At 43.5% G+C, this 27,131-nt stretch overlaps 1 protein-coding gene across 3 annotated transcripts; it reads left to right on the top strand.

The window, feature by feature from the left end:
- The first annotated feature begins 293 nt into the window (after positions 1-293).
- On the top strand, positions 294-26,671 carry LOC110527162 (cullin-4A). Of its 3 annotated transcripts, XM_036951174.1 has the most exons (19): positions 299-966; positions 1,568-1,683; positions 2,737-2,840; positions 4,276-4,345; positions 4,450-4,523; positions 4,797-4,959; positions 9,821-9,910; positions 10,028-10,110; positions 10,266-10,333; positions 11,899-12,017; positions 12,200-12,392; positions 15,482-15,697; positions 17,899-17,984; positions 21,183-21,290; positions 21,547-21,660; positions 22,424-22,529; positions 23,671-23,843; positions 25,020-25,172; positions 25,884-26,671. In XM_036951174.1, exons 1-19 carry the CDS (start codon positions 825-827, stop codon positions 25,977-25,979), a joined length of 2,274 nt encoding a protein of 757 aa, XP_036807069.1. In that variant the 5' UTR covers positions 299-824; the 3' UTR covers positions 25,980-26,671. The 3 variants fall into 3 exon arrangements, with proteins under 3 accessions (XP_036807071.1, XP_036807070.1, XP_036807069.1); XM_036951175.1 differs by lacking the exons at positions 22,424-22,529; positions 23,671-23,843; positions 25,020-25,172; positions 25,884-26,671 and adding an exon at positions 21,883-21,980 and having other exon boundaries at positions 296-966; XM_036951176.1 differs by lacking the exons at positions 11,899-12,017; positions 12,200-12,392; positions 15,482-15,697; ... (5 more) ...; positions 25,020-25,172; positions 25,884-26,671 and adding an exon at positions 10,372-10,463 and having other exon boundaries at positions 294-966.
- Positions 26,672-27,131: the final 460 nt, after the last annotated feature.

The raw sequence follows: 27,131 nt of genomic DNA, 5'->3' as shown, positions 1-27,131 counted from the left end.
ATAAAATCACGATGCACAAATACTGTACCAATTTATATTATACCAATGTATACACCAATTTATTCCATGATCATATTCCACGATGAGTCTACATCATTTGAATAAGAATTTTATGTGTTATTGCTTGTACCTAAAATCATTTTACATCATGCAAAATCGACAAAAGTCGATGAATTTCACTGAAGTAATTGAATAGGAAATGTAATTGAATAGGAAATGTAATTGGGACCCTTTAAAGATGAACTCTTGTAAAAAGCTAAAAAAAAGTCCAAATAATGTTGAAGTTTCAAACATCACACCGGTAGAATGTGAATCTCCCAAGATGCACTTGTCAAGGGGGGTGTAGGAAGCCATTTTGTTATGTTTGCTATGTGGCTAGCGCCACATCTCCAGCGGTAGCATAATGATGGATAATTTGAGATTGAATATAGCTTTTAATTTGTTTCACACATGGAAGTCTGAAATATATAACATTTAATATTTGCCTAATTTTAATACGGGCCAGGGAGGGACGCAGTGGATATACTAAATAGTTTGTTTCGCTAACTAAACTAGGCTAGCTAACGCGTTAGCTTACTTCAACGAAATCTGTTTTTCAGTTTGTTTGGTTCATCCAAAAGTTTCCCTGAGTTTTATGGCTTTGGTCTAGGTATCTACTTTTGTTCAAGTGAGGGATCGGACTAAGTGGTGCATCGTAAATGAATTAAGAAACAGGGTCAGAGTTGTATAATCCAACTTTAGGCTCGTTTGAGAGGACGAGTAGAAGTGCCGCTAACGTTAGCTAACAACTCTTCACAACAACGGCCCTCTGCATTAATCTAATAATGGCAGAAGACATACGACAGGACAAGAAAGCCAACTTCTCTGCTCTGACGGAGCACAACAACAACGGAGTGACAAAGATTTCTGGCCTGGCCTCCAACAAAACTGGCGCCTCCAAGAAATTAGTCATTAAAAATTTCAAAGGTAACGCGTGCTGAATAGCTAGTTAACGTTAGCTAGCTTGCTACACGTTATTTAGCCGTTTTTCCTGATTATCAACTATCTGTTAGTAATTGGCTAACTAGTTAACTCTACTTATGTAACGTGTAACTCCCCATAATTGGCAGCGTAGCTAAAGTTCATATTTGAAAGTTGTCCATGATGGCCAGCTGGATAGCCTAGGAAGTTTTAAGACCAAGTTAGCTTGTGACATATTTGAAGCAATTGATAGCCATGGCATGTAAACAACAGAATATCCCGTTGCAACCTGACCCTGGAAATATTGCTCAACTCTGGTTACGTCTTCTAGCTAACTTTACCAAGCTAATGACATTCTGGCAGAATAAATACATTGTTTTTTGAATTCTATTACAATTTTGATATTTGTTGACTCTGTCCCTGCCAGATGTTTACATATGGTTGAACATGCAAACACAATGGTCAACTGTTTACAAACAATATTCTCCTTGTTTACAAATTAACTTTAAATTTCTCCTCATTTAAATGAGGTACCCAGCTAGAGGCTGGGTCTGTCTAACCATTTTGCTGTGCCTTGGTGTAGCGTGACTCTGTTGTGTGTTCCCAGACAGGCCAAAGCTAGCGGACAACTACACTGAGGACACCTGGCTGAAGCTGAGGGATGCGGTAGGAGCCATCCAGAACAGCACCTCCATCAAGTACAACCTAGAGGAACTGTACCAGGTCAGGCCTAAAGCATCAAACACACAGTTGCACTTTCAGGACATGAAACACATATTTTGTGGAGAGCTACAGCCCTTATTGACCTTTCTAAAACATGGGCCTAGTTCATGTGTCCAACGGGCCTTGATGACATGCCTATATCCAAGTCCCAGTGTATAATATGTACCGATATGGGCCCTTTTATTGTCTTCATCTGTATGACACCATTACTCCAGCTGTCTTATCATGTGACCTGCTGGTTGCCCTTTACTGTCTGTATCTGTGTACCATTACTCCAGCTGTCTTGTCATGTGACCTGCTGGTTGCCCTTTACTGTCTGTATCTGTGTACCATTACTCCAGCTGTCTTGTCATGTGACCTGCTGGTTGCCCCAGCCAGTCTGGGTTGGTGGTGCCAACTGACACCCTATTCCCTATGTGGTGTACTATTTAGGGTATAGGGTGCCATTTGGGACGCTACCCGATTCCAACGGGCAGCAGAGATCGGTCCTAAGACACTATGCCTCTCTAGTCTCAAATTATTGGAGAGGAGAGCTGCTCTATGCCAGCCAGCAGGTTCTGTAGCTCACATCAACAGTCAGTATACCCAACCACTGTGCTGACCAGTCACCAGCCTGTTGACATGGCTAACCCTATCACTGTGACCATTCACCGGCCTGTTGACATGGCTAACCCTATCACTCTGACCATTCACCGGCCTGTTGACATGGCTAACCCTATCACTCTGACCAGTCACCAGCCTGTTGACATGGCTAACCCTATCACTGTGACCAGTCACCAGCCTGTTGACATGGCTAACCCTATCACTGTGACCAGTCACCAGCCTGTTGACATGGCTAACCCTATCACTGTGACCAGTCACCAGCCTGTTGACATGGCTAACCCTATCACTATGACCAGTCACCGGCCTGTTGACATGGCTAACCCTATCACTCTGACCAGTCACCACCAGCCTGTTGACTTGGCTAATCCTGTCTTGTAACTTTTCCAAGGAGGGATGACTTACAGAATTGAGGAATACTTAGTATGTTCACCTCTGTCTCCTCTGTTTCAGGCGGTGGAGAACCTGTGTTCCTATAAAGTCTCCCCCACACTGTACAAGCAGCTCCGTCAGGTCTGTGAGGACCATGTCCAGGCCCAGATACATCAGTTCAGAGAATATCCTTTACACTGTGTGTGTGTCTTTGCGTGTGGAAGTGTGCTCCTATATGTTTTCCATTGCGTAATGTGTGTGGATGTTTATTAAAGCCTGTTTGACAGGTTTTCAAGTCGATTTGATGAGAACATCTGTCATTTATGATGCTACTTGACAGTGGCTCCTCTGAGGAGATAAGCTCGTTTTATAATTATTATTATTATTTTTTTTTAATAGTTGATTTGTGTTGCTGCACCTTGTGTTTCTTGGCTATTTACATTGTTTTGTTCACAAGCTACGTTGTTTTTCAATGTTTTGACTTTGCTTCAACTACCAGTGAAGACGTCCGCTACTAGTCAGACTAGTCTACTGTGTTATAAACTGGCTGGTTCCAGCCCTGAATGCTGATTGGCTGACAGCCGTGGTATATCAGACCGTATACCTCAAAAAAAAATTTACTGCTCTAATTACGTTGGTAACCAGTTTATAATAGCAATAAGGCACCTCGGGGGGGGTTTGGGGTATATGGCCAAAATACCCCGGCTAAGGGCTGTGTCGTGTAGTGTAGTGGTGTCTCTGTACCAGCTGTGTAGTAGTTGTCTCTGTACCAGCTGTGTGTCTTCTCAGCAGGCCGCTGTGTAGTAGTTGTCTCTGTAGTAGTTGTCTCTGTACCAGCTGTGTGTCTTCTCAGCGGGCCGCTGTGTAGTAGTTGTCTCTGTACCAGCTGTGTGTCTTCTCAGCGGGCCGCTGTGTAGTAGTTGTCTCTGTATCAGCTGTGTAGTAGTTGTCTCTGTACCAGCTGTGTGTCTTCTCATCAGGCCGCTGTGTAGTAGTGTCTCTGTACCAGCTATGTCTTTTCTCATCAGGCCGCTGTAGTTGTCTCTGTAGTAGTTGTCTCTGTACCAGCTGTGTGTCTTCTCAGCGGGTCGCTGTGTAGTAGGGTCTCTGTACTAGCTGTGTGTCTTCTCAGCGGGCCGCTGTGTAGTAGTGTCTCTGTACCAGCTGTGTAGTGGTGTCTCTGTACCAGCTGTGTAGTGGTGTCTCTGTACCAGCTGTGTAGTGGTGTCTCTGTACCAGCTGTGTAGTGGTGTCTCTGTACCAGCTGTGTAGTGGTGTCTCTGTACCCGCTGTGTAGTAGTGTCTTTGTACCAGCTGTGTGTCTTCTCATCAGGCCGCTGTGTAGTAGTGTCTCTGTACCAGCTGTGTGTCTTCTCAGCTGGCCCGCTGTGTAGTAGTGTCTCTGTACCAGCTGTGTGTCTTCTCAGCGGGCCGCTGTGTAGTAGGGTCTCTGTACCAGCTGTGTGTTCTAGCTGGCAGCGTACAATATTACACAGTTTGTAGTCATCAGAAGGTTGTCATTAACCACAACCTGGTGCGAGTCGAGGCCCCGTCCAAAGAGAGAGTGCTTGACTGTGTTTTGATTGAATTGAGGCCCGGTCCTTAACCGTAGCGCCTCACAGAGTCCCTGGACAGCCTGTCTTTCCTGAAGAGGATGAACCGATGTTGGCAGGACCACTGCAGACAGACGGTCAGTCAGACAGCCTTTATCATGAGACATTTATTCTGTCTAAAATGTATGTTGTATGTTGGAGTTTAACGTAAGTGTGTCATGTGTAACCTGGGTTACTGCAGATCATGATCCGGAGTATCTTTCTGTTCCTGGATCGTACCTACGTGCTCCAGAACTCCCTGCTCCCCTCCATCTGGTAAGAGCCCCGTCCAGTAGCTATTAGGACCAACACAAACATTCATCCGTTCTCTGTGGCAAACGGTCTTTTCCTGTTCTGAGATGGTGATCGTTTCTTTCTGTCCTTCTGACAGAGACCGTGTCAGAATTGGAACCCTATTCACTACTCAGTGCACTACCTTTGACTAGGTCCTCATTGGGCTAAAATAGTTCACTATGTAGGAAGTAGGGTGTCATCTGGGATGCAGGCCGTTACTGTTCACCGTCCACCGTGACCGTGTGTGTTCCACAGGGATACCGGGCTGGAACTCTTCCGGAACCACATCGTGAGCGACGGGGCTGTCCAGAAGCGCACGGTCGACGGGATCCTGGAACAGATCGAACGCGAACGCAACGGAGAGACGGTGGACCGCAGCCTTCTCCGCAGCCTACTGGGCATGCTCTCAGACCTGCAGGTGATTGGTCAATGCTTCATAAGTCTTGTCTTTACCATTTGGCCAATGAGCCAATCAAGTCAAGGCAGTCATTTGCTAGTCATACGAGTGCATTTTCTTAGCAGTGTAGAACTATTGTTCCATAGGCAGATGGTATGTAGATTCTCTGATCTCCTGGTGTCATCTATTGTCTCTCTCCTCAGGTCTCTGTAGATTCTCTGATCTGGTATCATCTATTGTCTCTCTCCTCAGGTCTCTGTAGATTCTCTGATCTGGTATCATCTGTTGTCTCTCTCCTCAGGTCTCTGGAGATTCTCTGATCTGGTGTCATCTATTATCTCTCTCCTCAGGTCTCTGGAGATTCTCTGATCTGGTATCATCTAATGTCTCTCCTCAGGTCTATGTAGATTCTCTGATCTCCTGGTGTCATCTAATGTCTCTCTCCTCAGGTCTTTGTAGATTCTCTGATCTGGTATCATCTGTTGTCTCTCTCCTCAGGTCTCTGTAGATTCTCTGATCTGGTGTCATCTATTGTCTCTCTCCTCAGGTCTCTGTAGATTCTCTGATCTGGTGTCATCTATTGTCTCTCTCCTCAGGTCTCTGTAGATTCTCTGATCTGGTATCATCTATTGTCTCTCTCCTCAGGTCTCTGTAGATTCTCTGATCTGGTTTCATCTATTGTCTCTCTCCTCAGGTCTCTGTAGATTCTCTGATCTGGTGTCATCTATTGTCTCTCTCCTCAGGTCTCTGTAGATTCTCTGATCTGGTATCATCTGTTGTCTCTCTCCTCAGGTCTCTGGAGATTCTCTGACCTCCTGGTGTCATCTAATGTCTCTCTCCTCAGGTCTCTGTAGATTCTCTGATCTGGTGTCATCTATTGTCTCTCTCCTCAGGTCTCTGGAGATTCTCTGATCTGGTATCATTTAATGTCTCTCCTCAGGTCTATGTAGATTCTCTGATCTCCTGGTGTCATCTATTGTCTCTCTCCTCAGGTCTCTGTAGATTCTCTGATCTCCTGGTGTCATCTATTGTCTCTCTCCTCAGGTCTCTGTAGATTCTCTGATCTGGTATCATCTATTGTCTCTCTCCTCAGGTCTCTGTAGATTCTCTGATCTCCTGATGTCATCTATTGTCTCTCCTCAGGTCTCTGTAGATTCTCTGATCTGGTATCATCTATGAACGAACTTCCGGCGCCGACAGAGATGGCCGCCTCGCTTCGCGTTCCTAGGAAACTATGCAGTTTTTTGTTTTTTTACGTGTTATTTCTTACATTAGTACCCCAGGTCATCTTAGGTTTCATTACATACAGTCGAGAAGAACTACTGAATATAAGATCAGCATCAACTCACCATCAGTACTACCAAGAATATGTTTTTCGCGACGCGGATCCTGTGTTCTGCCTTACAAACAGGACAACTGAGTGGATTCCATGCAGCGACCCAAAAAAAAAACAACTCCGAAAAAGAGGGAAACGAGGCGGTCTTCTGGTCAGACTCCGGAGACGGGCACATCGTGCACCACTCCCTAGCATTCTTCTTGCCAATGTCCAGTCTCTTGACAACAAGGTTGATGAAATCCGAGCAAGGGTAGCATTCCAGAGGGACATCAGAGACTGTAACGTTCTTTGCTTCACGGAAACGTGGCTCACTGGAGAGACTCTATCCGAAGCGGTGCAGCCAACGGGTTTCTCCACACATCGCGCAGACAGAAACAAACAACTTTCTGGTAAGAAGAGGGGCGGGGGCGTATGCCTTATGACTAACGTGACATGGTGTGATGAAAGAAACATACAGGAACTCAAATCCTTCTGTTCACCTGATTTAGAATTCCTCACAATCAAATGTAGACCGCATTATCTACCAAGAGAATTCTCTTCGATTATAATCACAGCCGTATACATCCCCCCCCCAAGCAGACACATCGATGGCTCTGAACGAACTTTATTTAACTCTTTGCAAACTGGAAACCATTCATCCGGAGGCTGCATTCATTGTAGCTGGGGATTTTAACAAGGCTAATCTGAAAACAAGACTCCCTAAATTTTATCAGCATATCGATTGCGCAACCAGGGGTGGAAAGACCTTGGATCATTGTTACTCTAACTTCCGCGACGCATATAAGGCCCTGCCCCGCCCCCCTTTCGGAAAAGCTGACCACGACTCCATTTTGTTGATCCCTGCCTACAGACAGAAACTAAAACAAGAGGCTCCCACGCTGAGGTCTGTCCAACGCTGGTCCGACCAAGCTGACTCCACACTCCAAGACTGCTTCCACCACGTGGACTGGGACATGTTTCGTATTGCGTCAGACAACAACATTGACGAATACGCTGATTCGGTGTGTGAGTTCATTAGAACGTGCGTTGAAGATGTCGTTCCCATAGCAACGATTAAAACATTCCCTAACCAGAAACCGTGGATTGATGGCAGCATTCGCGTGAAACTGAAAGCGCGAACCACTGCTTTAAACCAGGGCAAGGTGACCGGAAACATGACCGAATACAAACAGTGCAGCTATTCCCTCCGCAAGGCTATCAAACAAGCTAAGCGTCAGTACAGAGACAAAGTAGAATCTCAATTCAACGGCTCAGACACAAGAGGCATGTGGCAGGGTCTACAGTCAATCACGGACTACAGGAAGAAATCCAGCCCAGTCACGGACCAGGATGTCCTGCTCCCAGGCAGACTAAACAACTTTTTTGCCCGCTTTGAGGACAATACAGTGCCACTGACACGGCCGGCAACGAAAACATGCGGTCTCTCCTTCACTGCAGCCGAGGTGAGTAAGACATTTAAACGTGTTAACCCTCGCAAGGCTGCAGGCCCAGACGGCATCCCCAGCCGCGCCCTCAGAGCATGCGCAGACCAGCTGGCCGGTGTGTTTACGGACATATTCAATCAATCCCTATACCAGTCTGCTGTTCCCACATGCTTCAAGAGGGCCACCATTGTTCCTGTTCCCAAGAAAGCTAAGGTAACTGAGCTAAACGACTACCGCCCCGTAGCACTCACTTCCGTCATCATGAAGTGCTTTGAGAGACTAGTCAAGGACCATATCACCTCCACCCTACCTGACACCCTAGACCCACTCCAATTTGCTTACCGCCCAAATAGGTCCACAGACGATGCAATCTCAACCACACTGCACACCGCCCTAACCCATCTGGACAAGAGGAATACCTATGTGAGAATGCTGTTCATTGACTACAGCTCGGCATTCAACACCATAGTACCCTCCAAGCTCGTCATCAAGCTCGAGACCCTGGGTCTCGACCCCGCCCTGTGCAACTGGGTACTGGACTTCCTGACGGGCCGCCCCCAGGTGGTGAGGGTAGGCAACAACATCTCCTCCCCGCTGATCCTCAACACTGGGGCCCCACAAGGGTGCGTTCTGAGCCCTCTCCTGTACTCCCTGTTCACCCACAACTGCGTGGCCACGCACGCCTCCAACTCAATCATCAAGTTTGCGGACGACACAACAGTGGTAGGCTTGATTACCAACAACGACGAGACGGCCTACAGGGAGGAGGTGAGGGCCCTCGGAGTGTGGTGTCAGGAAAATAACCTCACACTCAACGTCAACAAAACTAAGGAGATGATTGTGGACTTCAGGAAACAGCAGAGGGAACACCCCCCTATCCACATCGATGGAACAGTAGTGGAGAGGGTAGCAAGTTTTAAGTTCCTCGGCATACACATCACAGAAAAACTGAATTGGTCCACTCACACAGACAGCATCGTGAAGAAGGCGCAGCAGCGCCTCTTCAATCTCAGGAGGCTGAAGAAATTTGGCTTGTCACCAAAAGCACTCACAAACTTCTACAGATGCACAATCGATAGCATCCTGGCGGGCTGTATCACCGCCTGGTACGGCAACTGCTCCGCCCTCAACCGTAAGGCTCTCCAGAGGGTGGTGAGGTCTGCACAACGCATCACCGGGGGCAAACTACCTGCCCTCCAGGACACCTACACCACCCGATGTCACAGGAAGGCCATAAAGATCATCAAGGACATCAACCACCCGAGCCACTGCCTGTTCACCCCGCTATCATCCAGAAGGCGAGGTCAGTACAGGTGCATCAAAGCTGGGACCGAGAGACTGAAAAACAGCTTCTATCTCAAGGCCATCAGACTGTTAAACAGCCACCACTAACATTGAGTGGCTGCTGCCAACACACTGACACTGACTCAACTCCAGCCACTTTAATAATGGGAATTGATGGGAAATGATGTAAATATATCACTAGCCACTTTAAACAATGCTACCTTATATAATGTTACTTACCCTACATTATTCATCTCATATGCATACATATATACTGTACTCTATATCATCGACTGTATCCTTATGTAATACATGTATCACTAGCCACTTTAAACTATGCCACTTTGTTTACATACTCATCTCATTTGTACATACTGTACTCAATACCATCTACTGTATCTTGCCTATGCTGCTCTGTACCATCACTCATTCATATATCCTTATGTACATATTCTTTATCCCCTTACACTGTGTACAAGACAGTAGTTTTGGAATTGTTAGTTAGATTACTTGTTGGTTATTACTGCATTGTCGGAACTAGAAGCACAAGCATTTCGCTACACTCGCATTAACATCTGCTAACCATGTGTATGTAACAAATAAAATTTGATTTGATTTGATTTCTATTGTCTCTCTCCTCAGGTCTCTGTAGATTCTCTGATCTGGTATCATCTGTTGTCTCTCTCCTCAGGTCTCTGTAGATTCTCTGATCTGGTGTCATCTATTGTCTCTCCTCAGGTCTCTGTAGATTCTCTGATCTCCTGGTATCATCTATTGTCTTTCCTCAGGTCTCTGGAGATTCTCTGATCTCCTGGTATCATCTATTGTCTCTCCTCAGGTGTACAAAGAGTCGTTTGAGGAGCGTTTTTTGATGGAGACTGACAGACTGTACGCTGCAGAGGGACAGAGGCTGATGCAGGAACGAGATGTGAGTGACACAGCCGTCAATCAAATGCTTTAATTCAATATTATGACCACGCCCCTATATAGATAGCATTACCTACCTCCCATACCATAAGTGACGTGTGTGTGTGTGTGTGTCCAGGTGCCGGAGTACCTGCATCATGTGGCTCGTCGGTTGGAAGAAGAGAACGATCGTGTCATCAGCTACCTCGACCAGAGCACTCAGTAAGACCCGCCTCTTCCTCCACACACCTTAGACTGACAGGCCTGTGCTCCAATCAGAGTACACTAGATCATCTCACAGATTTGAACCACTTTACTTTCTTTCACCCCCTTCGCCATCTGTCTTGATCATCTCTCTCTCTGTTTGTATTCAACAGGAAGCCACTTATCTCTAATGTAGAGAAGCAGCTGCTTGGAGAACACATGACGGCCATCTTACAGAAAGGTATCTATCAGCAGTATGTGATACTGACCTCCCTCCAGGTCTCAGTATTCTGTTAGACGGTAACCGGGTGATACTGACCCTCTCCTCCAGGTCTCAGTATTCTGTTAGACGGTAACCGGGTGATACTGACCCTCCTCCAGGTCTCAGTATTCTGTTAGACGGTAACCAGGTGATACTGACCCTCCTCCAGGTCTCAGTATTCTGTTAGACGATAACCAGGTGATATTGACCCTCCTCCAGGTCTCAGTATTCTGTTAGACGGTAACCAGGTGATTCTGACCCTCCTCCAGGTCTCAGTGTTCTGTTAGACGGTAACCAGGTGATACTGACCCTCTCCTCCAGGTCTCAGTATTCTGTTAGACTGTAACCAGGTGATACTGACCCTCTCCTCCAGGTCTCAGTACTCTGTTAGATGGTAACCAGGTAATACTGACCCCCTCCTCCAGGTCTCAGTATTCTGTTAGACGGTAACCAGGTGATACTGACCCTCTCCTCCAGGTCTCAGTATTCTGTTAGACGGTAACCAGGTGATATTGACCCACCTAAAGGTCTCAGTATTCTGTTAGATGGTAACCAGGTGATACTGACCCTCCTCCAGGTCTCAGTATTCTGTTAGATGGTAGCCAGGTGATTCTGACCCTCCTCCAGGTCTCAGTATTCTGTTAGACGGTAACCAGGTGATACTGACCCTCCTCCAGGTCTCAGTATTCTGTTAGACGGTAACCAGGTGATACTGACCCTCTCCTCCAGGTCTCAGTATTGTTAGACTGTAACCAGGTGATACTGACCCTCTCCTCCAGGTCTCAGTACTCTGTTAGATGGTAACCAGGTAATACTGACCCCCTCCTCCAGGTCTCAGTATTCTGTTAGACGGTAACCAGGTGATACTGACCCTCTCCTCCAGGTCTCAGTATTCTGTTAGACGGTAACCAGGTGATATTGACCCACCTAAAGGTCTCAGTATTCTGTTAGATGGTAACCAGGTGATACTGACCCTCCTCCAGGTCTCAGTATTCTGTTAGATGGTAGCCAGGTGATTCTGACCCTCCTCCAGGTCTCAGTATTCTGTTAGACGGTAACCAGGTGATATTGACCCTCTCCTCCAGGTCTCAGTATTCTGTTAGATGGTAACCAGGTGATACTGACCCTCTCCTCCAGGTCTCAGTATTCTGTTAGATGGTAACCAGGTGATATTGACCCCCTCCTCCAGGTCTCAGTATTCTGTTAGATGGTAACCAGGTGATACTGACCCTCTCCTCCAGGTCTCAGTATTCTGTTAGATGGTAACCGGGTGATACTGACCCACCTAAAGGTCTCAGTATTCTGTTAGATGGTAACCGGGTGATACTGACCCTCCTCCAGGTCTCAGTATTCTGTTAGACGGTAACCAGATGATACTGACCCTCCTCCAGGTCTCATTATTCTGTTAGACGGTAACCAGGTGATACTGACCCTCCTCCAGGTCTCAGTATTCTGTAGACGGTAACCAGGTGATACTGACCCTCTCCTCCAGGTCTCAGTATTCTGTTAGACGATAACCAGGTGATATTGACCCTCTCCTCCAGGTCTCAGTATTCTGTTAGACGGTAACCGGGTGATGGAGCTGGCTCTGCTCTACCAGCTCTTCAGTAAGGTGAAGGGAGGACTCCCCACTCTGCTGCAGCACTGGAGAGACTACATCAAGGTACGCTCTCTGGCTCTCGCTCTCTAGCTCTGCCTCTCTCTCGCTCTGCCTCTCTCTCGCTCTGCCTCTCTCTCGCTCTGCCTCTCTCTCGCTCTGCCTCTCTCTTGCTCTGCCTCTCTATTTTTCTACTCTCACTCAGAAACTTCTGTTGATTCCAGTCTCACTGAGATGTCTCCTAACAGAGTTTTGGTGGTGAGATTGTGGGCACCCCAGAGAAGGATAAGGACATGGTTCAAGACCTGTTGGATTTTAAGGATAAGATGGACAACGTGGCCCAGGGCTGTTTCAACAGAAACGAGAGCTTCATCAACGCCATGAAGGAGGCCTTTGAAGCTTTCATCAACAACAGGCCCAACAAACCTGCTGAACTCATCGGTGAGGACAAGACCGCTGTGTGTGTGTGCAAAGAGTCAGGGCAGGAGATATTTAAAGGCACCTGGAATCTTAAAACGATGTGCCATTGCTTAAAATACCAGTCAGAGGTTCCACGGCAGTTATGAGTGTTTCCTAACTAATCGAACTATAACTAACTAATCTAACCATAACTAACTAATATAACTATAACTAATATAACTAACTAATATAACTAACTAATATAACTAACTAACTAATCTAACCATAACCAACTAAAATAACCATAACAAACTAATATAACTATAATGAACTAATATAACTATAACGAACTAATATAACTAACTAATATAACTATGACTAACTAATATAACTAACAAACTAATATAACTAACAAACTAATATAACTAACAAACTAATATAACTATAACGAACTAATATAACTATAACTAACTAATATAACTATAACTAACTAATATAACTATAACAAACTAATATAACTATAACTAACTAATATAACTATAACTAACTAATATAACTATAACTAACTATAACTAACTAATATAACTAACTAATATAACTATAACTAACTAATATAACTAACTAATAGAACTAACTAATATAACTATGACTAGCTAATATAACTAACGAACTAATATAACTAACGAACTAATATAACTATAACTAACTAATATAACTATAACTAGCTAATATAACGAACTAATATAACTAACGAACTAATATAACTAACAAACTAATATAACTAACAAACTAATATAACTATAACTAACTAATATAACTATAACTAACGAACTAATATAACTAACGAACTAATATAACTATAACAAACTAATATTACTATAACTAACTAATATTACTATAACTAACTAATATTACTATAACTAACTAATATTACTATAACTAACTAATATAACTATAACTAGCTAATATAACTATAACTAGCTAATATAACTAACAAACTAATATAACTAACAAACTAATATAACTATAACGAACTAATATAACTATAACTAACTAATATAACTATAACTAACTAATATAACTATAACTAACTAATATAACTATAACTAACTAATATAACTAGAACTAACTAATATAACTAGAACTAACTAATATAACTATAACTAACTAATATAACTAACTAATATAACTAACTAATATAACTAACTAATATAACTAGCTAATATAACTATGACTAGCTAATATAACTAACGAACTAATATAACTAACGAACTAATATAACTATAACTAACTAATATAACTATAACTAGCTAATATAACGAACTAATATAACTAACAAACTAATATAACTAACAAACTAATATAACTAACAAACTAATATAACTAACAAACTAATATAACTAACAAACTAATATAACTAACAGACTAATATAACTAACAAACTAATATAACTAACAAACTAATATAACTATAACTAACTAATATAACTATAACTAACTAATATAACTATAACTAACAAACTAATATAACTATAACAAACTAATATTACTATAACAAACTAATATTACTATAACTAACTAATATTACTATAACTAACTAATATTACTATAACTAACTAATATTACTATAACTAACTAATATAACTATAACTAACTAATATTACTATAACTAACTAATATTACTATAACTAACTAATATTACTATAACTAACTAATATTACTATAACTAACTAATATTACTATAACTAACTAATATTACTATAACTAACTAATATTACTATAACTAACTAATATAACTATAACTAACTAATATTACTATAACTAACTAATATTACTATAACTAACTAATATAACTATAACTAACTAATATAACTATAACTAGCTAATATAACTAACAAACTAATATAACTAACAAACTAATATAACTATAACTAACTAATATAACTATAACTAACAAACTAATATAACTAACAAACTAATATAACTATAACTAACTAATATAACTATAACTAGCTAATATAACTAACAAACTAATATAACTAACAAACTAATATAACTAACAAACTAATATAACTAACAAACTAATATAACTAACAAACTAATATAACTAACAAACTAATATAACTATAACTAACTAATATAACTATAACTAACAAACTAATATAACTAACTAACTAATATAACTATAACAAACTAATATTACTATAACAAACTAATATTACTATAACTAACTAATATTACTATAACTAACTAATATTACTATAACTAACTAATATTACTATAACTAACTAATATTACTATAACTAACTAATATAACTATAACTAACTAATATAACTATAACTAGCTAATATAACTAACAAACTAATATAACTAACAAACTAATATAACTATAACTAACTAATATAACTATAACTAACAAACTAATATAACTAACAAACTAATATAACTATAACTAACTAATATAACTATAACTAACAAACTAATATAACTAACGAACTAATATAACTATAACAAACTAATATTACTATAACAAACTAATATTACTATAACTAACTAATATTACTATAACTAACTAATATAACTATAACTAACTAATATAACTATAACTAGCTAATATAACTAACAAACTAATATAACTAACAAACTAATATAACTATAACTAACTAATATAACTATAACTAACAAACTAATATAACTAACAAACTAATATAACTATAACTAACTAATATAACTATAACTAACAAACTAATATAACTAACGAACTAATATAACTATAACAAACTAATATTACTATAACAAACTAATATTACTATAACTAACTAATATTACTATAACTAACTAATATTACTATAACTAACTAATATAACTATAACTAACTAATATAACTATAACTAGCTAATATAACTAACAAACTAATATAACTAACAAACTAATATAACTAACAAACTAATATAACTAACAAACTAATATAACTAACAAACTAATATAACTAATATAACTAATATAACTAACAAACTAATATAACTAATATAACTAACGAACTAATATAACTAACTAACATAACTATAACTAACTAATATGAGTGTTTCCTGGTTGTTTTATCTAACTGGCGGTGTCCTATCTCTGCACAGCGAAGTACGTGGACTGTAAGTTGAGGGCGGGCAACAAGGAAGCTACCGAGGAGGAGATGGAGAGAATTCTAGACAAGATCATGATCATCTTCCGCTTCATCCACGGGAAGGATGTGTTCGAGGCCTTTTATAAGAAGGACCTGGCCAAACGGCTGCTGGTGGGGAAGAGTGCCTCCGTGGACGCTGAGAAGTCCATGCTGTCCAAACTCAAACACGGTAAGCTGTCCAAACACGGTAAGCTGTCCAAACACGGTAAGCTGTCCAAACACGGTAAGCTGTCCAAACTCAAACACTGTAAAAAAAAAAAATCACAACTTTGTCACCATCACATGTTATGGTATCTGTGTTGTAGCGGGCTTTGTCTGTGGGTAGGGACTTAAAACAAACTTTTTGGTCTCCCAGCCACTCCAGTTTTATTACCAGACAAAATATTGTTTTGTTTAAAAAAACAAAATGAATGAACATGCTCTGTAATGTTTCAGAAACAAACGTATTACTAGTAAGAAGTGATGTGGTATAGGGCTAATCATTTTTAACTCCCTTTTTTTTTAAATCAAAACATCACAGATGAGACATGTTCAGCTGCCCCTTTAAAGGCGGGCGGTTACCGTGGCAACGGTGGTACTCCAGCCGCTGGAGGAGTGGTCAGTGACGGTGTGCCTGTGAGGTATTAGAGTAGATGGTCTGACTGGTAGCTGACGTTTTCACCTGCAGTTGAAGCAGAGTCAAACATTGAAACTCAAAACACAGCTTGTGAACAAAACATTGTAAATAGCCAAGAAACACAACGCCTCACTTCAGTGGACGTTCCAGTAAATCAGACCGACTTCTACGCCTGCGCATCTTGAGCACTTTCAAATCCCAGTGTTCACAACTCCCCAGCCAGGCATTGTTGCAGCGCCTCACAGGATATATTTGAGAGGATACCTAGTTCTTGGTGATTATCTACCATCTATGATACAACATGACCAAACAGTTACTACAGCAATTACTTAGTTATGTTTTCCTACTTGACTTCCTCATGACGTGTTTATTTGTCAATGTGAGTGAAATGCTCTGTTGCCCTGACCACCCACCTACATGGCTGGTGTAATAGTCCTCTCTACCCACCAACATGGCTGGTGAAATAGTCCTCTCTACCCACCAACATGGCTGGTGTAATAGTCCTCTCTACCCACCAACATGGCTGGTGAAATAGTCCTCTCTACCCACCAACATGGCTGGTGAAATAGTCCTCTCTACCCACCAACATGGCTGGTGTAATAGTCCTCTCTACCCACCAACATGGCTGGTGTAATAGTCCTCTCTACCCACCAACATGGCTGGTGAAATAGTCCTCTCTACCCACCAACATGGCTGGTGTAATAGTCCTCTCTACCCACCAACATGGCTGGTGTAATAGTCCTCTATACCCACCAACATGGCTGGTGTAATAGTCCTCTCTACCCACCAACATGGCTGGTGTAATAGTCCTCTCTACCCACCAACATGGCTGGTGTAATAGTCCTCTCTACCCACCAACATGGCTGGTGAAATAGTCCTCTATACCCACCAACATGGCTGGTGTAATAGTCCTCTCTACCCACCAACATGGCTGGTGTAATAGTCCTCTCTTCCCACCAACATGGCTGGTGTAATAGTCCTCTCTACCCACCAACATGGCTGGTGTAATAGTCCTCTCTACCCACCAACATGGCTGGTGAAATAGTCCTCTATACCCACCAACATGGCTGGTGTAATAGTCCTCTACCCGCCAACATGGCTGGTGTAATAGTCCTCTATACCCACCAACATGGCTGGTGTAATAGTCCTCTCTACCCACCAACATGGCTGGTGAAATAGTCCTCTATACCCACCAACTTGGCTGGTGTAATAGACCTCTCTACCCACCAGTGTCAAAATCTACCCGCATTTGGCGAGTGTTTATTTTAGGCCCTGTGTCCGTGGGATAATGTCAAATGTCCTCCGGCAGATGCTGATTGTTGCCTCAGCAGTGAAGTTGGCCCATCGGTGGTTTGCCACTACCTCTGGTGTGTGACTGTAGAAACAACACCACAGTTACCAGGTCATGCAATGTATTTAAGCAGTAAGGCCCGTAGCCTTGGTGTATTGGCCATATACCACACCTCCTAAGGGCTGTTCTTAAGCACGACGCAACACGGAGTGCCTGGATACAGCCCTTAGCCGTGGTATATTGGCCATACACCCCAAACCCCCGAGGTGCCTTATTGCTATTATAAATTGATAACAAACGTAAAAATACATGTTTTATCATACCCGTGGTATATGATCTGATATACCCTGTCTGTCTGTCAGCCAATCAGCATTCAGCGCTCGAACCACCCAGCTTATAATACTCTATAAAAACTTGTTAACAGAAAGTGGGTGTGATGGTTTGTGACTTCCTGTCCCTGCAGAGTGTGGAGCGGCCTTCACCAGTAAGCTGGAGGGGATGTTTAAGGACATGGAGCTCTCCAAAGACGTTATGATCCAGTTCAAGCAGGTGAACACAGACTCCTCGATGTCACTGAAGTACTTACTGTAGTATACATTTATCACCAGTGAATCATCTGACTTGAGGCCATGTTGTCGTCACTCCTCCGTGACGCTCGTCCCTCAACCAATCTGTCTTGTGGAACTCGTATTTGAATATTTAGTGTCTGTTATTTTTCAAAAACATAACAGAAGGAAAGGAAACGGGTCGCCGTCTCCTGGACAAGTTGTGTGTCAGGACGTTGGTCGCTAGTGCCGTGACTTTCAGCTGTGGAGCTGTTGTCGCTAGCTAGCTTACTGGCATGGCTATAGTTGAAGTCGGGAAGTTTACATACACGGAGGTTGGAGTCATTAAAACTTGTTTTTCAACCACTCCACACATTTCTTGTTAACAAACTATAGCTTTGGCAAGTTGGTTAGGACATCTACTTTGTGCATCACACAAGTTATTTTTCTAACAATTGTTTACAGACAGATTATTTCACTTTTTAATTCACTATCACAATTCCAGTGGGTCAGAAGTTTACATACACTAAGTTGACTGTGCCTTTAAACAGCTTGGAAAATTCCAGAAAATGATGTCATGGCTTTAGAAGCTTCTGATAGGCTAATTGACATCATTTGAGTCAATTGGAGGTTTCCCTGTGGATGTATTTCAAGGCCTACCTTCAAACTCAGTGCCTCTTTGCTTGACGACATGGGAAAATCAAAAGAAATCAGCCAAGACCTCAGAAAAAATAATTGTAGACCTCCACAAGTCTGGTTTATCCTTGGGAGCAATTTCCAAACGCCTGAAGGTACCACGTTCATCTATACAAACAATAGTACGCAAGTATTAACACCATGGGACCACGCAGCCGTCATACCGCTCAGGAAGGAGATGCATTCTGTCTCCTAGAGATGAACGCACTTTTGTGTGAAAAGTGCAAATCAATCCCAGAACAACAGGAAAGGACCTTGTGAAGATGCTGGAGGAAACAGGTACAAAAGTATATATATCCACAGTAAAACAAGTCCTATATCGACAACCTGAAAGGCCACTCAGCAAGGAAGAAGCCACTGCTCCAAAACCGCCATAAAAAAGCCAGACTACGGTTTGCAACTGCACATGGGGACAAAGATTGTACTTTTTGGAGAAATGTCCTCTGGTCTGATGAAACAAAAATATAACTGTTTGGCCACAATGACCATCGTTATGTTTGGAGGAAAAATAGGGATGCTTGCAAGCCGAAGAACACCATCCTAACTGTAAAGCACAGGGGTGGCAGCATCATGTTGTGGGGGTGTTTTGCTGCAGGAGGGACTGGTTCGCTTCACAAAATAGATGGCATCACGAGGGAGGAAAATGATGTGGATATATTGAAGTAACATCAAGACATCAGTCAGGAAGTTAAAGCTTGGTCGCAAATGGGTCTTCCAAATGGACAATGACCCCAAGCATACTTCCAAAGTTGTGGCAAAATGGCTTAAGGACAACAAAGTCAAGGTATTGGAGTGGTCATCACAAAGCCCTGACCTCAATCCCATAGAAAATGTTTGGGCAGAACTGAAAAAGCATGTGCGAGCAAGGAGGCCTATACAATCCTGACTCAGTTACACCAGCTCTGTCAGGAGGAAGGAGGCCTACAAACCTGACTCCGTTATACCAGCTCTGTCAGGAGGAAGGAGGCCTACAAACCTGACTCAGTTATACCAGCTCTGTCAGGAGGAATGGGCCAAAATTCACCCAACTTATTGTGGGAAGCTTGTGGAAGGCTACCCAAAACATTTGACCCAAGTTAAACAATTTAAAAGCAATGCTACCAAATACTAATTGAGTGTATGTAAACTTCTGACCCACTGGGAATGTGATGAAAGAAAGAAAAGCTGAAATAAATCACTCTCTCTACTATTATTCTGACATTTCACATTCTTAAAATAAAGTGGTGATCCTAACTGACCTAAAACAGGGAATTTTTACTGGGATTAAATGTCAGGAATTGTGAAAAAACTAATTTAAATGTATTTGGCTATGGTGTTGTGTAAACTTCCGACTTCAACTGTGTGTGTGTGTCAGCTGTACAACTGAATGCATTCAACTGAAATGTGTCTTCTACATTTAACCCAACCTCTGAATCAGAGAGGGGGGGGGGGGGGGGGCTGCCTTAATCGACATCAACGTCAATCGGCATTTTGTTAGTTTAGATTAATTCTGACAGTTTTGTGGCAGAAGTGGGATTCAGCAAATGTCGCCAAGGTAATATTCGCTCATGTTAGACAGCAAATTGTAGCTAAACTGCTTTGGAGCTATCCCATTAGCTTATTGTAGCTAAACTGCTTTGGAGCTATCCCATTAGCTTATTGTAGCTAAACTGCTTTGGAGCTATCCCATTTAGCTTATTGTAGCTAAACTGCTTTGGAGCTATTCCATTAGCTTATTGTAGCTAAACTGCTTTGGAGCTATCCCATTTAGCTTATTGTAGCTAAACTGCTTTGGAGCTATTCCATTAGCTTATTGTAGCTAAACTGCTTTGGAGCTATCCCATTAGCTTATTGTAGCTAAACTGCTTTGGAGCTATCCTATTAGCTTATTGTAGCTAAACTGCTTTGGAGCTATTCCATTAGCTTATTGTAGCTAAACTGCTTTGGAGCTATCCCATTAGCTTATTGTAGCTAAACTGCTTTGGAGCTATCCCATTTAGCTTATTGTAGCTAAACTGCTTTGGAGCTATTCCATTAGCTTATTGTAGCTAAACTGCTTTGGAGCTATTCCATTAGCTTATTGTAGCTAAACTGCTTTGGAGCTATCCCATTAGCCTTTTGCGAGATAAGAGGCAGATCTGTGCAGTCACAAACAACGCTCTATCGGATGTAAGAAATTGCGATGACAAAAGATAGCAATCAATCGTTGAAACGGGTTCATACCAATATGGGAAGATAAAGGACACAAACACTGAGCAATATTACTACTGTAATATATCGATTTACCACAGAGAATCATGTATAACATCTCTACCAATTGGGGTAGTCCAATGATGTTTACATTTGTTCCCAGATGGATTCAAATGATTTCTTGAATTAAGGAATTCTCAATTTACACCATTTTCCAAGTAATAAAGGATTTGATTGTCTCACACAACAGGACATTAATGTATTCTATTCCAGTATTGAACAAGGTTCTGTCCACCAGTACATGAATGTATTGAATCAGGTTGTCTGTCTCCCCCAGTACACCCAGAACCAGAGTGAGCCCAGCCAGCTGGAGCTGACGGTCAACATCCTCACCATGGGCTACTGGCCCTCCTACACTCCTATGGAGGTCCACCTGCCCCCTGAGGTATGTCTGTCTGTGTGTGGTTGGGTGGTGTGTATGCTAGGCTTTATGAAGCCTGAATAAAGTTTATCTCGTCCCCCTCCCTCCTCGCTCTTCCCCCTCGCTCCTCGCTCTTCCCCCTCGCTCCTCGCTCTTCCCCCTCGCTCCTCGCTCTTCCCCCTCGCTCCTCGCTCTTCCCCCTCGCTCCTCGCTCTTCCCCCTCGCTCCTCCCCCTCGCTCTTCCCCCTCGCTCTTCCCCCTCCCTCCTCGCTCTTCCCAGATGGTGAAGCTCCAGGAGGTATTCAAGCTGTTCTATCTGGGGAAACACAGTGGCAGGAAGCTCCAGTGGCAGCCCACCCTGGGCCACGCTGTTCTGAAGACTGAGTTTAAAGAGGTGAGACTCAAAGGTTTCCCCAGAACAGTGCTTCTCCGGTCCTCAAATACCCACAAAGTTAAATATGCTGGGATACAATATAAATGGTAGGTGAGGACCAGAGCAACACTGTCCTAGAAGATGGGTGGCGTTCTTTGAAATGTCAAATTTCTAATGGGTCTTTTACCAAGGAGCTGCAGGTGTCTCTGTTCCAGACGTGTCTCTAACTGTGTCTGTCTACAGGGTAAGAAGGAGCAGCAGGTGTCTCTGTTCCAGACGTGTCTCTAACTGTGTCTGTCTACAGGGTAAGAAGGAGCTGCAGGTGTCTCTGTTCCAGACGTGTCTCTGTGTGTCTGTCTACAGGGTCAGAAGGAGCTGCAGGTGTCTCTGTTCCAGACGTGTCTCTAACTGTGTCTGTCTACAGGGTAAGAAGGAGCTGCAGGTGTCTCTGTTCCAGACGTGTCTCTGTGTGTCTGTCTACAGGGTAAGAAGGAGCTGCAGGTGTCTCTGTTCTAGACGTGTCTCTAACTGTGTCTGTCTACAGGGTAAGAAGGAGCTGCAGGTGTCTCTGTTCCAGACGTGTCTCTGTGTGTCTGTCTACAGGGTCAGAAGGAGCTGCAGGTGTCTCTGTTCTAGACGTGTCTCTAACTGTGTCTGTCTACAGGGTCAGAAGGAGCTGCAGGTGTCTCTGTTCCAGATGTGTCTCTGTGTGTCTGTCTACAGGGTAAGAAGGAGCTGCAGGTGTCTCTGTTCCAGACATGTCTCTAACTGTGTCTGTCTACAGGGTAAGAAGGAGCTGCAGGTGTCTCTGTTCCAGACGTTGGTGCTATTGATGTTCAACGAGGGGGAGGAGTTCAGTGTGGAGGAGATCAAATCAGCCACTGGCATAGGTACAGCTTCTCCCTCTGTCTATCTGTCTTCATAAGTACAGCTTCTCCCTCTGTCTGTCTGACTGTCTTCATAGGTACAGCTTCTCCCTCTGTCTATCTGACTGTCTTCATAGGTACAGCTTCTCCCTCTATCTGACTGTCTGTCTTCATAGGTACAAAAAGGTGTACATTAATTTTCTCTGGTCCTTTCCTTAGATTAATCTAACTACTCTCCTTATTTATCTCTAGTTTAGATTGATTCTGATCCCCTTCAGCCGATGCCAATGGCGGCAGCTAGTGTTACTGGGCTCCGACACAATGAAAAAGACATTAGACTGATTTTACAATGTACCAACATTTTAAACATTAACATGTAGTCTTGCTCTTCATTGTAACCAGAGGGCTAATATTAATACTATGCATGCCAGTCTCTCTTGGCTGAGAGTTGAGGAAACACTGACTGCATTACTTCTTGTTTTTATAAAAACACATCAACTTACACCAGAGATGCCACCAGGGGTATTTTCAGAGTCCCCAGGTCCAGAACAAATGAAAAGTACAGAATTATACAGAGCCATGACTGCATGGAACTCTTCTGTCTTTTGGAGAGCAAGTGGACAGCAAACCAACAAATTAATCAACGGCACCTCCCCATGTGACCTAGAGCAATACGCTCTTTTGTGGTTATGAAACATTTCTGGGCTCTTATTTCTGCTTATGAAACATGGAGCCAACACTTGTTGCGTTTTATTCTTTGTTCAGTATTGGAAAAAAAAGTAGAGGACTTCGAGAGCGGCCCTGCGGTACACCACACTTTACATGTTTGGCATTAGAGAAGGTTCTATTAGATTGCCATATCATAGGTATTTCTCAACAACAGGTTAGGGTCAATAATATCAAAGGCTGCACTGAATTCTAACAGTACAGCTCCTGCAGTCTTATCCATTTCTTTTAAGCAGTCATCAGTGATTTCGTGTCGGTGCCGTCCGTCCATGTTGAGTGCCCTTCTAATCACCTCTATCTCTCTTCTACATTAATCTCATTGCGTATTTGGGGTAAATAACATTTTGGCTCATTCATGAAATGCACGTCATTTCTCCAATTGAACTTGATGTATATGGAAGTAGTGTAACCGTGATCTGTGTCCCCGTTCCGTCCCCAGAGGAGGGTGAGTTGAGGCGTACCCTGCAGTCTCTGGCCTGTGGGAAGGCGCGCGTCCTCAATAAGAGTCCCCGGGGGAAGGACATAGAAGACGGAGACCGCTTCAACTTCAACAACGACTTCAGACACAAACTGTTCCGCATCAAGATCAACCAGATTCAGATGAAGGAAACGGTAGGGTTAACACCTGTCTCTGAAGGAAACGGTAGGGTTAACACCTCTCTGTCTCTGTGAAGGAAACGGTAGGGTTAACACCTCTCTGTCTCTCTGTGAAGGAAACGGTAGGGTTAACACCTCTCTGTCTCTGTGAAGGAAACGGTAGGGTTAACACCTCTCTGTCTCTGTGAAGGAAACGGTAGGGTTAACACCTCTGTCTCTGTGAAGGAAACGGTAGGGTTAACATCTCTCTCTGTCTCTGTGAAGGAAACGGTAGGGTTAACACCTCTCTGTCTCTGTGAAGGAAACGGTAGGGTTAACACCTCTCTGTCTCTGTGAAGGAAACGGTAGGGTTAACACATGTCTCTGTGAAGGAAACGGTAGGGTTAACACCTCTCTGTCTCTGTGAAGGAAACGGTAGGGTTAACACCTCTCTGTCTCTGTGAAGGAAACGGTAGGGTTAACACCTCTCTGTCTCTGTGAAGGAAACGGTAGGGTTAACGCCTCTCTGTCTCTGTGAAGGAAACGGTAGGGTTAACACATGTCTCTGTGAAGGAAACGGTAGGGTTAACACATGTCTCTGTGAAGGAAACGGTAGGGTTAACACCTCTCTGTCTCTGTGAAGGAAACGGTAGGGTTAACACCTCTCTGTCTCTGTGAAGGAAACGGTAGGGTTAACACCTCTCTGTCTCTGTGAAGGAAACGGTAGGGTTAACACCTGTCTCGCTCTCTGTGAAGGAAACGGTAGGGTTAACACCTCTCTGTCACTGTGAAGGAAACGGTAGGGTTAACACCTCTGTCTCTGTGAAGGAAACGGTACATTGTCAAGTCTGTGCCTGCCTGTTGAACAGAAAGGAGTGCTGACTCTAATCATATGTGTCTGTTATATCAGACTAATTCATCCATATAATGGTGCTTTCCACTGAGGGTTGACACTCCAGGTTCCCGTCAGTTAAATCTTATTGCCTAAGTCTTGAGTTCCTCCCTTTCCCATCATTGGAGGAAGTGTGGCCATCATGCATTCACACAGTCAACTCTCGAGTTGGAGTCATTTTATTCAGGAAGTGAAACGTTCACAGAAAATAAATGGTGAATTACAGTTGTGTTGGTGTGTGTGTCCAGGTAGAGGAGCAGGTGACCACCACAGACAGAGCGTGTGTTGATGTTTCTGTGTGTCTGTGTGTGTGTGTCCAGGTAGAGGAGCAGGTGAGCACCACAGAGCGTGTGTTTCAGGACAGACAGTACCAGATCGACGCGGCCGTTGTCCGCATCATGAAGATGAGGAAAACCCTGGGCCACAACCTGTTGGTGTCAGAACTATACAACCAGCTCAAGTTCCCCGTCAAGGTACTCTTTCATTTTCACTCTCTCTCTCTCATTGCTTTTGTTATTTTTTCCTACCCTGAAATATAGTCACATCAAACAGTCATTCACATCAAGTAAACTGCACTGCACACCCTCAGCTCTAAGCTGCATACCCTTCAGTGTCATTCCTGTGTGTTCTCTCTCCTCTGTGTGTTCTCTCTCCTCTGTGTTCTCTCTCCTCTGTGTGTTCTCTCTCCTCTGTCATTCCTCTGTGTCTTCTCTCTCCTCTGTGTCTTCTCTCTCCTCTGTGTCTTCTCTCTCCTCTGTGTCTTCTCTCTCTCCTCTGTGTCTTCTCTCTCTCCTCTGTGTCTTCTCTCTCTCCTCTGTGTCTTCTCTCTCTCCTCTGTGTCTTCTCTCTCTCCTCTGTTTCTTCTCTCTCTCCTCTGTTTCTTCTCTCTCCTCTGTGTCTTCTCTCTCCTCTGTGTCTTCTCTCTCCTCTGTGTCTTCTCTCTCCTCTGTGTCTTCTCTCTCCTCTGTGTCTTCTCTCTCCTCTGTGTCTTCTCTCTCCTCTGTCATTCCTCTGTCTTCTCTCTCCTCTGTCATTCCTCTGTGTGTTCTCTCTCCTCTGTCATTCCTCTGTGTCTTCTCTCTCCTCTGTGTCTTCTCTCTCCTGTGTCTTCTCTCTCCTCTGTGTGTTCTCTCTCCTGTGTGTGTTCTCTCTCTGTCATTCCTCTCTGTGTTCTCTCTCCTCAGCCTGGAGACCTGAAGAAGCGGATTGAGTCGCTGATTGACAGAGACTACATGGAGAGAGACAAGGAGAGTCCCAACCAGTACCACTATGTGGCCTGAGGGGGGCGCCACCTCCATCCTCCACCCCACCGGTGCCCTGCCAGTGGGCTCAGCGAGTCAGCATCAGCTGGCCCTGATATAGCCCCATCTCTCCTTGAACTGCCCCACCCCCTCACCGCCCCTCCCCCCCCTGCTTCTGGGGCCAGTCTGGAGGCCAGAGCCCAACCTGGTCCAACACCAGCCCAGCCAACACCACCCTCATTGGGGGACTCGGAGCAGGCTGGGTCCTGGGGCTGGAGGAGTCTGTCTGGTGGGTGGAAGGCCGGCCGGCACACATCATCCGCTGACGACGCTAACAACGAGAACAACGTAGCACTTTCTCAAATGTGTTGTTTTGGGAGGGGGTGGGGGGGGTCTGTCCACATCTATCTGTCTCAGTCTCAGTTCCACTGTAGTTTAGCTCCTGTTGATTATTCAGGTTTTTTCTGTGAGGTAACATAACATGTACCGGCCTGGGGTAACACTGTGGCAGTGTTGTCAGACAGGGTACAGGAACAGGTTGGGGGGGGGGGGGGTTCACATGGATACCGATTACAAGGAGTGACGAGGGGAGGGATGCTTTTGGGTCGGGGGACACTCTCCCCTGTATTTTGACCAACACTTTCCACGCTCTGAATTTTGTAGACCAGATTGTATTCTTTGTAAGAGAGAGAAAGGAAACATGAATAAATTGATATTTAATGAAGAGTTAATTCATGGTGTGAACATCAAATGGATTGAGGAGTTGTGTGTAACATAGTGGTGTGACTGAGTAGTTGTGTGTAACATAGTGGTGTGTCTGAGTAGTTGTGTGTAACATAGTGGTGTGACTGAGTAGTTGGTTGACCTTGTGAGAAGAAATCCTCGACTGAATCTCAAGTGTTCTCTGTTAATCCTTTCAACTGTGTTCACCAACATGATGTTTCTGTGTGTCTATGGAGGGAGCTACAGGCTGACAGTGCACGGCTCTAGGCCAGGCTACAGGCTGACAGTGCATGGCTCTAGGCCAGGCTACAGGCTGACAGTGCATGGCTCTAGGCCAGGCTACAGGCTGACAGTGCATGGCTCTAGGCCAGGCTACAGGCTGACAGTGCATGGCTCTAGGCCAGGCTACAGGCTGACAGTGCATGGCTCTAGGCCAGGCTACAGGCTGACAGTGCATGGCTCTAGGCC

This window comes from Oncorhynchus mykiss, chromosome 18 (genome assembly GCF_013265735.2).
Source record: "Oncorhynchus mykiss isolate Arlee chromosome 18, USDA_OmykA_1.1, whole genome shotgun sequence".
In the NCBI taxonomy this organism is placed as follows: Eukaryota; Metazoa; Chordata; class Actinopteri; order Salmoniformes; family Salmonidae; genus Oncorhynchus; species Oncorhynchus mykiss.
This window is presented reverse-complemented; position numbering and strand designations above follow the sequence as displayed.